This window comes from Vombatus ursinus, unplaced genomic scaffold (assembly GCF_900497805.2).
Source record: "Vombatus ursinus unplaced genomic scaffold, bare-nosed wombat genome assembly UNPS02014832.1, whole genome shotgun sequence".
Lineage (NCBI taxonomy): Eukaryota > Metazoa > Chordata > Mammalia > Diprotodontia > Vombatidae > Vombatus > Vombatus ursinus.
Window position 1 is genome coordinate 34,915,863 of NW_020954610.1, and position 17,597 is coordinate 34,933,459.

The 17,597-nt window shown below is 34.2% G+C and overlaps 1 protein-coding gene across 2 annotated transcripts in view; it reads right to left on the bottom strand.

The window, feature by feature from the left end:
- SYK (spleen associated tyrosine kinase) overlaps positions 1-17,597 on the bottom strand; it is a 101,578-nt gene that overhangs the window by 34,380 nt on the left and 49,601 nt on the right. The window contains exons 4-7 of one of the 2 annotated variants that reach the window (XM_027839299.1): positions 15,427-15,565; positions 8,842-8,923; positions 8,383-8,435; positions 7,046-7,114 (exon numbers count right to left, since the gene is read on the bottom strand). In XM_027839299.1, the coding sequence (XP_027695100.1) occupies positions 7,046-7,114; positions 8,383-8,435; positions 8,842-8,923; positions 15,427-15,565 (343 nt within the window). The remainder of the gene's footprint in view (positions 1-7,045; positions 7,115-8,382; positions 8,436-8,841; positions 8,924-15,426; positions 15,566-17,597) is intronic. The other variant, XM_027839300.1, reaches the window with a different exon arrangement.

A 17,597-nucleotide genomic window follows, 5' to 3' on the forward strand; every position in this document is an offset into this window, starting at 1 on the left:
GGGGGGTGTGTGTGTGTGTGTGTGTGTGTGTGTGTGTGTGTCTTTCTATTTCTGTCTCTGTCTCTCTGTTACAGAATGGGGAATTGAAGTCAGGTCCTCTGACTCCATATCCAGTGTTGTCTTCACAAACATAATGTAGACTGGCAAGACATGGAGTTATGTGAGTTGAGAGGAATGGAAAGGATGAGATGAAATCATGCTATGGTTGCACAGTGGATAGAATGCTGGGTCTATGGTCAGGAAGACCCAAGTTCAAATCTGCCTGTGGACACTTACCAGCTGTATAACTCTGGATAGATCATTCAACCTCTGTCTGCCTCAGTTTCCTCAACTCTAAAATAGGGATAACAATGTCACCTACCTCCCAGGATTGTTGTGAGGTTCAAGTTAGATAATATTTGTAAAGTGCTTAGCATAGTGCCTAGCACATAGTAAACATTAATAAATCCATCCATCCATCCATCCATCCATCCTTCATTCCCTCCTTCCTTACTTCCTTTCTTCTATCTTTCCTTCCTTCTTTCCTTTCTCCCAACAACAATGGTGACATGAAAATGAAGGTCCCAAACCTGTATGACTGGGAACTTCTTTCCTACCTTAATTCTACCATGTCTGAAAGATTATTTATTTATTTATTTTTTATTATGCCCATCTAAAAATTAAAGCAAGTAAAGAAGCTCCTCTGAAGGTTTTTGGCTTCTCATTATAGGTAACATATTAAAGGTAGAAAGGACAAGTTAATTCTAAGGGCTGTAAAGACTGTAGGTGATTCTTAACACTGAGGGAAAATCATTTTAAGCCACCTCAAGCATCAATGCTGGCCAAAATCACCAGTCCCATTCCTTCCTATGTAATAATTTAATTAATATAGGCCAGATTAAGCTGTCACAGATGCCATAATGTCACAAACTGTACTATCTAATGAAATTTTTTAGGAATGATTCTGCCAATAGGCAGGGTGTCTTTGGTTATCTCCCAAAATGCTACTGTTATTCTATCTTCTTCTAGTGAGATGTGGGAGAAGTTTTGTGCTGAGGACTTAGATTGTTACAATGAGATTTTCTATTTAACTCCAATGGAAATGGAAAAACCTAATATTTTAAAATTTTCCAAAGACATCAGCAATACTGTAGATAGTAATGAAAAAAGAAATTATAACATTAACAAAAATTGCTCTAAATTTAAAAAAAAAACTTTCTTCCAAATAACTGATCATTTTCTAATCTTGATCTCTCTTTGCCCCACTCTTAACTCTTCAGACTTTTCCACCTCTTCTCCAGCTGCCTCTTTATTCTTTAGATTCCTTTGCCCCTGTAGCTTCTTCCACTGATCAGTGATCCCTACTATGTGTCAGGCAAAAGATAACCTCTGCTCTCAAGGATCTAATAGTCTGGAACTTTTGTTTAAGGGAGTGGCCAGTCTCCCCAAATCACTTGTCTTCCTGGCTACACTCCTAACTTTCTAGACTTTTTCACTTCCTCTCCAGCTGCATTTTAATTCTGAAGGTGCTTCTATCCCTGTGGCCTTCTACTCTAAGTAGTGAGTTTTTAGCTAAACTTCCCCTAAAGGAAGTACGTAGGCCAGCTATGCTAATTTCTTTCCTGTGTTTGCTTCTGACTCTGGATTTTTCCATAATCTTCCATCCCTCTCCCATGGTTTTCAGCTCCATTTTATGTGTTGCCTTCCCCTATTGAAATATAAGCTCCTTGGGGTTGGTTCTGTCTCTTTTTACTTGCATTTGTATTGCTAGTACTAAACACCATGCCTGGCACATAGTGAGTAATTTAAAAAGTTTCTCTCTGTCTCTCTCTCTCTCTCTCTGTCTCTCTCTCTCTCTCTCTCTGTCTCTCTCCCTCCCTCTCTCTCTCTTTCTCTCTCTGCCTTTCTGTCTCCTCTCTCCCTCCCCCCCCACCTTTGTTCCTTTCTTTCCTTCCAACCCTAGGAGGTATTAACATAAAGAAAAGTCCTTTATAATTTTTGAAGTCAAGACTATCCACTTAAAAAAAGAATTCACATCTGTCTAAGGCACAAGTCCCAACCTTCCTGTTGTAAGGACCTACTCTTCTTCTCGATTGACTGAGTCTAAATGACAAGGAATTTCTATTACTGAGAAAGTGGAAAATTTCCCAATAGCCTCTGGCTTTCCAAACATCATTCCCCTTTCTATGATGGAATGCTAGCAGCCCAGGATCCTCTTCTCCAGAGTTCAGTGAATTTTAAAGCTAGCATTTTAGAGGCCTTTGAGACCCCTAATGGGTGGTTTGTTCAAGAGGTAAGGCCTCATGATTGACTAACTGGTTGAGATCAAATGTTTGGGTACTCTTATCTACAATAAAAAAATGCCATTGTGTCAACTGAGTGTTTATTGTATGGGATAACTAAAGGCAAGGGGTGGTAAAGGAAACAAAAGTTATGTTTATATAATAAGCAATTGTAATTATTTCCTTTGAGGAAAGTGCCTACAACAGAATTGAATGCTTTGATAACTATGTTATAGCCTCTTAAAAATGCTGACCAGTATTTCCCTCATGGCTTCTCTAATAAGCATATATGGACCAGGAATCATATGGCAAAAGAGTTATCTTGTGTCTAACACTGGAACTGAAGGTGGGTGGTCTACTCCATGAAGAAAAGTAAGAATAAGGTAGACATATGTGGTAAAAACAGCTTTTCCAGGATGTTAGCATCACACTACCAATAATTATTTTTCAAACAATTATAATACTACTAAGGAGAAAGTTTAACATGGTCTTTTGCCACTTTAAATAGAACCAATGTCAAGTCTAATAAAACAAAGGGAATAAAGGTTCTCATGAAGAGAGTCTTCTTTCGATGTGAGAGGTTATCTTTAATTTAAGTTTATTGATGAGGGTGAACAATTTTTCTGGGACTTTGTCTGGTCTTTATTTTTTGAGACTAGGTCTTCCCGTCTTGCCTATCCTGGAAGTACAACAGCAACTAGAGGATCCAATCTGACTATCAGCATGAAGTTTTGACCTGCTCTGTTTCTGACCTGGCTCCCTCCTTAGCAATCTAGTTGCCCAAGACTTTTGGGGCTTACCAAACTAGTAATGAACTTAATGTGAACATCTTATTGGCCTTATCCCTACTGAAGTTCAAAAATCCCAGGGTCAAGCAGTACACCAGCCTCAGCTTCCTTGGTATTTGGGATGAGAAAAAAAGCCACTATGTGAACCTGGGCCAAATATTGCTATTGAAATGCATTGTGAACAAATACAAAGTATGAGACAAGCAACCTTTTCTCTAATTACACTTAGATAAATCTTTCCTTTTTAATTGTCATTACATGATGAAGGCATATGCACAATACCAAAAATCAATGTATTTGCTATAGTTCTTAATCCATTAACTGTATAATTTATTAACAACTGTTTGTGAGTAGAACAGTCTGAAAGGGGGGCATTGCAACTTCATATGAGTACAATAGAGTGCCATTACAATGAATACAGAAAATTGAGCAATTTTTTTCCTGAAACTAGATGTTATACTTCAAAAAGACAAATGATTAATTTTCCCAACACGTGTTCCATTCTTTTAAGGAAACACAACTAAAACTGATAGGTTACAAATCATAATCATGCTGTCAAGTATTTAATTTCACTTTTGTCAATATCTCTAAGCAGAAAGTTGAGAGAATTTTATCTTACATTCTTAAGATTCTACCACCCCTCCCTCACAATTTCTTGATCTTTAACTCTGTTTTGCACGGTTGATTTTTTTTCAAAAAGCAAACATATAATTAATAATACATTTAAATCACAGAAAACATTTTCTAGTCTGAGTTGAGTACGAATTTTCTGCGTTTATTTTCTCTTGAAAGTGCCCAATCAATAGCTTCGGAAAAAGGAAAAAAGAAGACAAGACACTTAATATTTTACTGTTACTTGCCATTTTAGAGTATATAAATTAAACTCCTATCTGCCTGATTGAGTGGGCTGATCACAGAAACCAGAATTAGAAATAAAGTCACAACAGGCTCCACTGCCATCTTCTGATTTATTTATCCTGATTACTTTTCCCTTTTAGCCAATGAAACTAGAGTAGCTCTGAATGACAAATATGTCTGAGCTTAGGAACAAGAGCAGTCCTGGTTAGTGTCATAAACCATCTCCTATTTTTTGGTAGGATATCTTGGGGTCTACTTTTTATGGAAGAAGTGTAAATGCTTCAGGAAATTATACATACACATAGGCATACATACACATATATGTATATACTAACACATATATATTTGTTCATTTGACTATACATTTGGAAACTTATAGTACTTGTAATATAACTAAACCCATAGTATTTATAGTAGAAATTCTAACATTCTTGAATTGGAAAAAGAACTTTACAGACATCTGAGCTCCTCATTTTATACATGAGGAAACTGAAGCCCATAGAGGTGAAATGATATGCTCAATGCTTTATGTTCAGGGAGTAGATCACTTGCCTTCAATCCCAATACAAGGCAGAAGGTAATAGTAGCACTGTCATATCTTATCTACATGCTCATTAGAGAAACCATAAGGGGAATCTAAGTCTCCCTCACTCTGATGATGACCATGCCATGTCTTATGTACTTAAAATAATACAAAAAATGAAATCATAAATAATTTATTCACCACATGTATTTATGCTTTACAAATACTGCTTGTAGAATATATATAAATGGGAGGGTTTGTGGGCAAAAAAAGATGAATATTTTGAAGTCCGAATTTATTGTAATTTTAAAGGTAATTTTAATTATTTTCTATCTGAGAATTCAGGTTGATGCTATAGTTGAAACCATTTTAATGTTTTATAATATGTATGATTTCTACCCTCTAACGTATTTTAAAAATGCATGTGTGTCATAGTAACAATAATACAAGTATGATATATTGCTAATTCAGTGACTAGTTAATTGAAACTGGTAAATGTGTTGTTGTTCTTTAATTATATTAATTGGCTATCTACTTTGATCAAATTTGATCCATTTTGATCAGTTGTCTGACAAATTTCTACTTCCCGTAGGCAAAATAACCCATACATAATTTGTTGACAAAATTTCATCTATGGATGTGACACATAAATTTTCACATCTGCTTCTTAAAAGAAAGTCATTAACTATCTGCAATCATTCCTAAAAGGCTAGAATGGTCACCCCAATCAAAACTGATTCAGAACAATTTTTGAATGATTTCATTTTTGGAGTTGTCATGGTTCAGTTCTTTTTCAGTTGTGCCTGATTCTTTGTGACCCCATTTGGGGTTTTCTTAACAAAGATATTGGAGTGGTTTGCCATTTCCTTCTACAGATCACTTTACAGACGAGGAAACTGAGAAAAACATTAAGTGATTTGCCCAGGATCACATAGCTAATAAGTTTCTGAATCCAGATTTGAACTCAGGTCTTCTTGACTTCAGATCCAGCAAGTTATCCGTTGAGCCATGTACCTGCCTCACTTCTACCATCATTTTAAAAGCCTATCGTGGATAATTCACATCTTAAAGGATGCTATATATTCAGTGCTTACTGATTAAGCCTGTTTTTCTAAGTATGTAATCAACTAGGGGCAAAAGAGAGTTTTATCACAAAGGGTATTATTTGTGATGCGTGAGTGCATGTACTGAAACATCTTGATTGGTTGGCTACTAAAGATAACCAAATTTCTAAAATAACTACTAACTCTTTACCCTGCATAGCAATACTAGTACTGCATAGCAATAAAAAAACAAAACAGCCATTTGCAATAGGTTATGATAGCATTTTTCTTGATAACTCAACCAAGAGTTGACTGGACTATGCCATAAGAATTCTTTCATTTTTCCTAATGAGTACCAATCAATGCAGATAAATTGGTTGCTTTTTTTTTGTAATCCATATTAACTGGAGAGATAGCCTTAATTAATAGACTGAATGTGTAGAGTATGAATCAGTTTGTGCGCAGGTCATGGTACCAATGCCAGAAAATTCACTGATGTCTTACTTAAAAATATACTATAGTTAAAGTTCATATCTCTTATGTTGTCAGTAGAATGAAGAACAACCTTTTTAAAAAATAACAAATTTCTTTTATATATTGAGAAGAGCATAATTGAGTCTCATATGTTCCTTAGTCTTATGCATCTTCAAGTACATATCTTAATTTCAAGAAACAAACTATGCTTTACAGAGTTAGTTTGAGATTCAAACAGGCAAGGGATTGAAAAATTACTAAGTGTTATAAAAATTGTTATTTAGAAATCACATCAAGAATAAGAGTAGAAACCATAAAGAATGACTCAAATAACTAGTCTCATAAGTAATTGGGAGGGAAAGTTTGTTATAAGAAAAACAATCACAATAACTGGAATTTCTGCATGATTCACCTCAGAAATCAATCATATGACAAAAAAGGAAACAAATCAAATATTAAAATTACTGCTTCTTGAGTGACATTTTTTTCTATCTCACTGTTTCTACCTTCTTCAATATTCATTTTTAAAAGCTTCATAGATATGTTAAAAAAATTATAAGATCTGCAGGGTAACCAGCTTTAATTATTTAGTATATTCTGTCACAAAGTATAGTGTTTCTTTTTAGTAAAAAAGAAAATCTACATATCTATTATCATTATAATACTAAATTTGACTTTATCCATTAATACTGCAACTTTACCCCAAAGGCATCATCTGGTTTCTGACAGGAATAATAATTTCCAATGTAACTACATGCATTTGAGTAATTACAACACTAAAAAATGATTAATTAAAGACATGAAATAAATCAAAGATGACATGAAAAGCACATCATATGCCTAAGATAAAGACAGCCAAGGAATTTGCTGCAAAAAACAAAGACTACATGTGAATCACTGATGATAAAGATGATATCAGTGATGACAAAGAAGAACGAAAATTGAAAAGCAGACTGCATTAGTATCTCTACGTTCAGAATGTTAGTAAACAATTACACATTTAACAGATGCAGACCAAACAGGAAAAAGCATAGAGTTGAGTGTGGGTACAGCCTACCACTTATTCAGAAACCAGCAAACATGGTATGCATTAGGCACCTTTTTGTTGCCGGCCTTTGGAAAGGAGTATGATTTGATTCTTGAGATAAATCCACCCGTTGACCAACTCTAGAAACCATAATGTCAAAGAGGAACATTAAATTTTTCAAAAAAAAAACAATGGATACCTTCTATGATAGATGCACTTTTTAACTTGTTTTTTAGAAAAAAATTTTTTACCAATACATCCCCTAACATTTTGCTAATAAAGTTCACTATGCAACATTTAATGAACATACTATTTTAAAATTTGTTCATCAAAAAGAACTTAAAACCTGCTGTCTTGAAAATGTTTCCTTAGAGGCTATTTAAGATCTGTTGCATTAAAAACAGTCTTTGTGTTACACAGAATTATTAATTTGTATAATTTAAACAAACATCAATAAAATGGGTGAAAAATAAATTTAGCTAGTTGTGAAGATTAATGGAGTTTTCAGTAGTAGTAATGAATAAGGTGGGAAAACCCACTCCCCATCCTCTTCCTACATCCTTTTTAAAAAACTTACTGACATCTATGATCTCTAGCAAAATAGGGTTTTCCCTCACAATTCTAGAGGCAGAGTCAGAAAAGTCACATAACAATGGGGATCAGCAGAAATGTCTTTGTCCTGGAATCCCCATATTCTCTATTATACAACTCTTTCAAAGCAATGCTCTGAATCCTTCAGACTTAGAATTCTCTGCTACTATATTATCAATATGACTTTTTTTTTAAATATGTTGTTCATTGGATGTTTCAAAGATTTTGTCAACAATAAGTCTGGAGAACTTTCTACCTGAATCTTTGGGGCAAACAATCAAGTCAAAAAGGTCCAGAGACACTGACCATTCTAATTCTACTTCTATATAGGTAGACTATGCAGACTGAATTCCTCCATAGAAACTTTATCAATGTTGTCAATGCTATCAATAATGTCATTAAATATGCTACTTAATATTAGTTGATCTTATACATACAAAAGAAACAGTTAATTTAAATTTGCTGAGTCCTAAGTTAAGAATTTTCAAATTAAATATAAGAAATGTTTTAAATTTAGCTTTGATCTTTACCAACTTTAAAGAATTTTTAAACATATATTAACTAACAAACTCAGTCACTAATACCAAGGCTGAAAAAACATGCAATATTTAAGTCTTGTTCAAAATAATGAAGAAGTTGATTTTAAGAGTGAAAACAATCTGCTGTTTAATATAATACTCCTTGGGAATCCCTATTAATAAAGTAATTTATTCTGAAATTTCAACATGATCATCTCTAATGTTATACAAGATCATACTTTTCATTTGCTTATATGTATAAATGCTTAATGTTCACTGATCCTAATAACAACACTTACTTTGGGATGAGAGGATGGAAGAGGTGGTCGTGACATCCCAAAGTCAATATTACCTATGAAAATATGGAAGACAATTACTGTTACAAAAAAATGATTCCTGAATCCCAAATAATGATTGTGAAATACACATTATCGGCAAAACACATGCCCCATCTGTTAAAAATATTTTCCTCCAGATGGTATATCTTCTTACAGTCAGCTATTTTTTTCATCTCTCTACCAAGAATCAGTTTTAAAATGTAAGGTTCAGGAAGTCATAGTTTCTTTTGTTTTTATGTATTATATATGCATATATACATATAATACTTATTATTATATAATATATTACATAATTAAGATTTAATGTTTTCTTAAAGTAATTAAGATGAGTATGATCCCATCAGATTTGTTTTTCAGAGACTATATTTTTGTTTGCTAATATATCCAAAGAATTGAGAAAACCCATTATATTAATGTTACCATTTTCTGAGCCAACTTTCCGGCATGGAACAGTAAGAACCCTTAAGAGTCCATCTGGTTTATAGGAATAATGCTCAACCAGCTGTAAATGAAGAAAAAAGAGGATGGGTGAGTAAAGAAGAGGAACAGAATAAAGACTCCAATGGAGACATAACTAGTGTATATATGTGTAGTATATAAATCCCACTTTCTCACAATGTATAATCTTTGTGGTATATTGTTGTAATCTCCTAGTGAGTAATTTATTTAAGATTTTTGCATCAATATTCATTAATAAAATTTGTGTATAATTTTCTTTCTCTATTTTTGTTATTCTTGGTTTATGTACCAGCACCATATTTGTTTCATAAAAGGAATTTGTAGGACTCCTTTGCATATTATAACAAATAATTTATTTAATATTAGAATTAGCTTTTAAATGTGTCACAGAATTCACTTGTAAATCCATCTGTCCTGGATGTTTTTTTTTCTTACAAAGCTTATTCATGGTCTGTTTAATTTATTTTTCTAAAATAAGTTTATTTAGACATTCTATTTCCTCTTCTGTTAATCTAGGCTGTTAATATTTTTCTAAGTATATTTCCATTTCACTTGAATTATTTAATTTATTGGCATATAATTGGGTAAAACGACACCTAATAATTGTTTTGTTTTCATCTCCATTAGTAGTAGATTCACCCTTTTCATTGTTGATATTAATAATATAGTTTTTTTCTCTCTCTCTTTTAAATCTTATTAACCAAAGGTTTATATATTTTGGTTTTTTTTTTTCATAAAACCAACTTCCAGTTTTATTTATTAATTCAATTATTTTCTTACACTCAATTTTATTAATCTCACCTTTAATTTTTAGAATTTTCAATTTGGTGTTTTATTGGAAATTTAAATTTGTTTTATTCTAGGGTTTTTTTTAAATCACATATCCAAATCGTTGGTCTGTTCTTTCTCTATTTTATTAATATAAGCATTTAGAGATACAAATTTTCCTCTGATTACTGCTTTTGCTACATCCCCTAGATTTTGTATATTATCTCATTATTGTCATTCTCTTTTATAAAGTTATTTATTGTTTCTATGACTTGTACTTTAACCCAGTCTTTAAGATTAGGTTATTTAGTTTCAATTAATTTCTAATCTGTTTCCATGGTTCCTTATTAAATAGTTTTTATTGCACTGTAATCTAAAAAAAAGATGCATTTACTATTTCTCCTTTTCTGCACTTAACTATACAGTTGTTCTGTCCTAATATATGGCCAACTTTTGTAAAGGTACCATGAGCCACTGAAAAAAGATGTATCCTTTTCTATTCCCATTCAGTTGTCTCCAGATATCTATCACATCTAGCTTACATAAAATTCTATTCATCTCCTTGACTTCTTTAATTTTTTTAAGTTAAATTTATCTAGTTTTGAGAGGAGAAGGCTGAAGTCTCTCATTATTGCAGTTTTGCTATCTTCTTCCATTCATGATTCATTTAGCTTTTCCTTTAAAAAAAAAATGGATACTATAGCATTAGTGCATATAGGTTTAGTAATGATATTACTTCAATAAGTATGGTAACTTTTGTCATAATGTAGTTTTCCTTTTTACCTCTTTTAATTAAATCTATTTTAACTTTAACTTTGTCTGAGATCATGACTGCTACCCCTCCTTTTTTTGCATAAGCTAAAGCTTAACAAATTCTATTCTAGCCCTTTATTTTTATACTACGTGTATTTCTCCTTTTTAAATGTATTTCTTGTAAACAACATATTGTCAGAATCTGATTTTTAATCCATTCTGATATTTCCATTTTATAGGCAAGTTCATCCCATTCACATTCAAAATTATAATGACTAGTTTTGCATTTACCCCCTTCCTATTTTTTGTTCAAAACTTTCAGGTAGTCCAACAATTCTTATGTTGTCTCTCCTTGATCTGTTATCCAAGGCAGTTGTTTTTCTAATGAGTTGTTTCACATTCTCTTCTAGTTTTCATTCTTTTGATTATATTATTTATTGGTGTCTTGTGATATCATTAGCTCCCCTTGCTCAGTTCTAAGTTTGGGGGTTTTTTTAAGGCAATTGGGGATAAGTGACCTGCCCAAGGTCACACAACTAGTAAGTATCAAGTGTTTGGTCTGAGGCCAGATTTGAACTCAGGTCCTCCTGGCTTCAGGGCTGGTGCTTTATCCATTGTACCACCTAGCTGCCCCTCAATTCTTAGTTTTAAGGAGTTATTTCTTCCATAAGTTTTTGGATCTCTTTTTCTAATTCATTGACTTTCTTTTCATAATTTTCATGATTTTTCTGAATTACTCTTATTTTCTTTCCTAATTTTTCCTCAACCACTCTTAGTTGATTTTTAAAGTCATCCAATTTTAAAGCCCCTCCAAGAACTCTTTTGGGACTTGTAACTCTTTGACATTTTTCTTTGAAGTAGAAGTAGTTGTTTTAACTTCTCTATCTTCTCTGAGTCTGAACCCAGATCTTCTCTATCACCATAGTAGCTATCTATGGTGGGTTCTTTTGCTTTCACTTACTCAATTTTTTTAGTGGTTTATTTCTTGGCTATTAATTTTTTCTTAAAGTCAGGCCATAGTCCTGATATGTGGGGGATGTCTCAAGCTTCAGGTTTTTTATGCTGTTGTTTTCTGAACTCTATCTGCGGGTCTGACTTCAACTACTCCTCTCCACTCCTGCCCCCAGAAATGCTGTCACCACAAATGCTCTTAGTCTCTGTGATTCCTCCCATGGCTACAAGCTTCAACTCACCCTATGCCCTGGAACCAAAACCGGGAACTCTGCTCTCCTGTCAGAGCCCACAGCCAGCATGGCCTCACCCTCTGCTATTGCATTCACTGGTATGTACACACTCCTCCTTGTCCACAGCCACATACCAGACTGTGTCTGGTCAATGCATATGGGTCCCATGTACAGCCCCAGTGGAGGGCCCTGAAGTCTCCCCCAACCAGCTGCCTGACAGCTGGTAAAAGTTCCTGAAGCTGAGGCTGCCTCCTAACATAGTCACCAGGGCTTGTTGTTTGTTGATTCATCGTATCTGCCCAGAGGTATCTGTACTTCAATCAGGCTGCCACCCCAGGAGGTCATGTCTTTCCTAGCATCCTCCCAAGTTGTCTTAGTCTGGACTACTGCTTTGCCCCAACTTTTAGTTATTTTTGCTGCTCAGAGTTCACTTTGGGGCATTATTTTAAATTATCTGTGGGGGAATTTGGGAGAACTAGGAAATTTTCTGCCTTATTCTATCAACTTCCCAGAACCCTCTCCCTTCTTTTTTTAAAGGAACACTTCATTCTCCCTGATAACCTAGAGAGTGGATTATTCCTTTCTTCTAAGAAAAAGACCAGCCCTGAACTTTGAGCAGAGAAAATTTAACTCCGGTAGTTATACATATACCACAGACTCTATGTACATTGCTGAAAAATGTTCCTGTTGAATCCTTGCTGAAAATAAGATCCTCATCCCCTTTTATTTCTTCCTAGTAAACCTCTTAGAGAATGGATATGGCAAAAATTGCTTTTTTTACCCTTAAAAATAATTTGTAATCTGCTCAACAGTCCATCAACACACATCAGATTGAGCATCTTTTCAAATGTCACTGTTAAAATGCAGTCTGTCATTTATGTCATGGAAATGTAGAGGGCTCACAGTGTTAAATCTCTAACTATAACTCATTTACGTATCAGAAAACTTATAAACAATATTTTTAAATAAAGGCATCAGTGATAATTTTTATCCTAAAGCAGTTCAATGATAAATTAAGAGTCAGTATGGTTAATTCTGCTCATTGAGAGTCAAAATGAGTACAGTCTGAGTGTCATCTATCTAAAGATTGTGTGATGAAATATTAGGCTGATTATGACTGACACATTATCATTAAAATGCTAGTTACTACTGTTTCATCAGATAGAAAACATCCTTTTGGGATAACAATAAATGTATAACTAGTAGTTCATTAAAGTTCTACAGCAATGACTCATAATGCTGTGCAGTTATATTTGTTTTAAAGGTGATGCCAGTCAAATGCAAGCTCTAGCAGGTTCTGTTAAATTAGAAAATTTGAGTATTGGTTTGGTAAAATACTATGTCTGTCACCTGGGAACAGCATAGCTTAAATTCATGAAGAGTGTCAATGAAATGTGTATGTGTGTATGTGTGTGTGTGTGTATATACACACACATATATGTATATGTGTATATACATATATGTACATATATGTGTGTGTTTGGCTAAAACAAGTCATTAAATGATCTATTAAGGTAAACTGCATGTGTGAAGTACCCACACAAATGAAACCACAGATTTTTTTAAAATATTGAAGTATAAGTTCTCACCAATGCATTAACCCTATTTTGGGTTAGACTACTAAAAGGAGACTACTAAAAAGACAGAATCCTATACAAAAAAAATCAGTTTTCCCAAGTGCAGATATTTTTGTATTCTAAGAGTTTATTTTTACTATCTGTCATGTGACTAGTGTGAGAAAAGCACTTTGTTAACCTTAAAGCATTATATAAATGTATTATTACTGACAGCAGCAAAATAATAATTAATGATGATTATAGTAAGAATACCTTACAGTAAGATTGCCTGGAACTTATTTTGGAAATGATTTCCTGGAGATGTTTCCCCCAAATTTAGAAACATGGATAGACATGACATGAAGAATATTATGTGTTTTTATCTTGGTTGCAGAATAAAATTCAAAAGTTGGGTGTGAACAAACCCCAATGAAACTTTTTTTTTGAATAAAAACTTTCACTCCAAAGAACTATAAAGTTACTCACAATTTATTTTCATCGTTCTTTGAAAAAGACTTTGGAAAAGGACCACAATCAAGAGTGGAATTTCAGATGCGTCAAACATTTGTTGTCTCTCTGTGTAAATTAAGTATACTTTCAAGCTATAGATGGCAGCAGATTCCACAAATATGCATCTACTACAACAATTCAGAGTTTTTATCCACTACTTCCCAGAATGGTTTATTTTAATTATAAATGTCATGATACTATTTTAGTACTATCCTGCTCTATATTTAACAAGATAATAATATTTAATTAATTTATATATTTATATATAATTTAATAATATTATTTGGTTATTAAAATATTTGTAAAGCACTTAAAACAGTGGTGAGTGCTTAATCAGTGTTTCTATTGCCTTTCTCCTTCTCCTTTCTTCTAGATTTAAGTATATGAACCACCCCCCCCTCCTCATCTAACTCCAACATACACACATACACACTCTTCTCCATACTAAATACCCCTCCTTCCTAGGAACAGTTGCCAGAACTTAGGTTATCAATAAGGCCTGTTTAACCCTCCTCAGAGATCATCCAGATTAACCTCTTAACTTTACAGACAAGGAAACTCAGATTCAGAAGGTAATAAAATAAGGTCATAAAATTAGTTCCAAGTATCCTGGGGTAAATCTGAAGAGGCACCATGTAAAGAATATTTAGATCTGGAGATGGAGGACTGGGTATTGAATCCTAGCACTAACCAGATATTTGTTATTTGTTGTTGTTGTTATTGTTGTTGTTGTAGTTGTCGTCAATCAGTTGTTTCAGTTAAATTTCATTCTTCATGACTCCATTTCCTTCTCCAGGTCATTTTATAAATAACGAACTGAGGCAAACAGGGTTAAGTGACTTGTCCAGGGTCACATGTCTAGGAGAGGCCAGATTTGAACTTAGGAAGATGAGTCTTCCTGACTTCAGACCCAGCACTCTATCCACACACCTAGATATTGGTGTGCTGATGCTAGAATAGCCTGTTGGTGGGTCTGCTTACTTTCAGTCTCTTCCCCCTCCAATCCATTCTCCATTCAGTCACTAAAGTGACTCAATGCATATGTAGTAATTTCACCACCCCCTCTATTCAATAAACTCCAGTGGCTTCTGATTGCCTCCAGGAACAAATATAAAATGCTCTGGAATTCAAAGCCTTTCATAACCTACCTCCTACATATTCTACCTTATGCCATATTGGGGAGTAAGTTTGTACGTTTGTGATTATATCTTTGACAATAGAATAAACTACAAGGTTTAACCATCACTCTTATTTTCTATTTCCTTGTAAAAATGAATCCAACTGTCTGTAGCTAAATGGAAATGGGGGGCAAGGGATCACTCCCTACAACTGAGTGAATACCATGGGTGGGCATGTACCCATTTGTATAAATCCTAGAAATCCCCAGTTCCCTTAAGGGAACTGTAGAATCCTGGGAGAAGAGTGAAATCTAAATAACCTAGCCTGTTAGGCAGTGAAGACTATGGTAATTTGTGATATGTAGATGTACACACACACACACACACACACACATATTTCTCTTTTTGTCTAAAAACCTGTCAGAATCAATTTTTAAAAGTGATACCCTTTACTTTATAAGAGCTTATAATCTATTATCTCTTCCTTATGAATGAAGAAACTGAAATAGAAGGCTTATAAATTTAAGTCTCATGACATATAAGTAGCACATCAGACAATAGAACAAACTACAGGGTTTAATCATCACTCTTATTTTCTGTCAAAGAGATTAAATGAGGACTGATTTTAGCCAATGGGATAACCATGTTATTTCATACCTGCCAAAGGGTGTCAAACTTTTTTCCATCAGGGATAGAGAGTTTTCCTGTTTTATCTTTATCAATGCGATAATGGAGAACTTTTCCTTCATGGAGTAAACAGAGAGCATATGATCCATTGTTGTCTCTTGCCCGTATTCTAAGAAAAACAAACAAACAAAAAGTTTGACACTCACTGTCACTATAATTGTCTTTGTTCAGGTTCTGGGAATGAATGAATAAACAAGTGAATGATGAATATTCAGAATTTACATTTCTCAAACTCCAAGTCAGGTCCAGTGTTCCAATGTTCTTACAGGATCATAGATATACAGAGCTGGAACAGATCTCAGAGGTTACCCAATCTACCCCCATTATTTTACAGAGGGGAAAACTGAGGTCCAAAGAGGTTAAGTGGCTTGTCCAGAGACACACAAGTAGAAAGTGGCAGCAGTGGGAGTCAAGTAAGGTCTTCTGACTCCAAAGTCTCTACTCATTCCCTATAACTACCCTAACTTTTTTCCATCTATACAAACCCCTAAATTTCACAAAATACAAAAACCATAGAACCAAAGAAAATTAGACATGAAAAGGACTTTGAGATAATCTAGTTCTATTCTCTCATTCTACACAGAAGAAAAGAGATTTGTAAAGGGAAAAAAAATTCCGTCACTGTGTATAATTCAAGAACTTTCCAAAATATTTTAATTAGCAATGGGATTTCAATACTGTAAATTAATTATTTTATGTGTTTCAGGCAACTCAAAGATTTAATCTTCTTAATGATGGTTAATTTAAGATAGAAGGAGGGGCAGCTAGGTGGCACAGTGGATAGAGCACCAGCCCTGAAGTCAGGAGGACCTGAGTTCAAATCCAGCCTCAGACCAAACACTTGACACTTACTAGCTGTGTGGCCCTGGGCAAGTCACTTAATCCCAATGGCCTAAAAGTAAAAAAAACAAACAAACAAACAAACAAAAACTATGTAGTCTAAATGCAGACTCAAAGCATGCTATTTTGGGGCAGCTAAGTGGCACAGTGGATAGAGCACCAGCCCTGAAGTCAGGAAGATCTTGGTTTAAATCTGACCTCAGACCAAACACTTGACACTTACTAGCTGTGTGACCCTGGGCAAGTCACTTAATCCCAATGGCCTAAAAAAAAAAAATAAGATAGAAGGAGTAGGATACAAATAGCTAAATGTCTTCAAGTATCTTGTCACTCTACTGAAGCATGAAGAATGGTCACAAAGAACAGCATTCATGTCAGAAAGCAGTTAAGTGTCAGGCTGATAGTTTGTTAAAAAATAAAAAAGAAGACTAAAACAGGCTGGTTTAATATGCAAAGATGAAATGATCACCTTCATCCTCTTTTTAATTTTTAGCTGACTTACCACAAGATATTAATATCACTAATAACCACAATGGTGTAGTGATTGATTTAGAGCCAGGCAACCTGGAGAATTCAGTCAAGTGAGCCTTAGGAAGTATTACTAGTAATAAGGATACTGGTAGTGTTGGAATTCTAGCTGAGCTATTTAAAATCCTAAAAGATTATGTAGTCAAAGTGCTTCACTCAATACGCCAGCAAATTTGGAAAACTCAACAGTGGCTACTGGATTGGAAAAGATCAGTTTATATTCCAGTCCTAAGGAAGGGCAATGCCAAAGAGTGTTCAAATTGCCAAACAATTATGCTCATTTCACATGCTAACACTCATTTCACATGCTAGCAAGGTTATGCTTAAGATTATGCAAGGTAGGCTGTAGCAATATATGAACCAAGAATTACCAGAGAAGCAGACTGGTTTTCAAAGAGGCAGAGGAACCAGAGATAAAATTGCCAAACATTAGCTGGGTTATGTAGAAAGCAAAGAAGTTCCAGGAAAAAAATCTACTTCTGCTTCATTCACTACACTAAAGCCTTTGACTTTCTGTGCATTACAACAAAATATGGCAAATTCTCAAAGAGATGGGAGTACCATATTATCTTATTTGCCTTCTGAGGAACCTGTATGTGGACCAAGAAATAACAATTAGAACCAAACACAGAACAATTAATTGGTTTAAGATTGGAAAAGGAGTACATCAAGGTTGTATACTGCCACCTTATTTATTTAACTTATATGCAGAGTATAGCATGTGAAATGCCAGGCTGTGTGAATAAAAAACCAAAATTAAGTTTGTTAAGAGA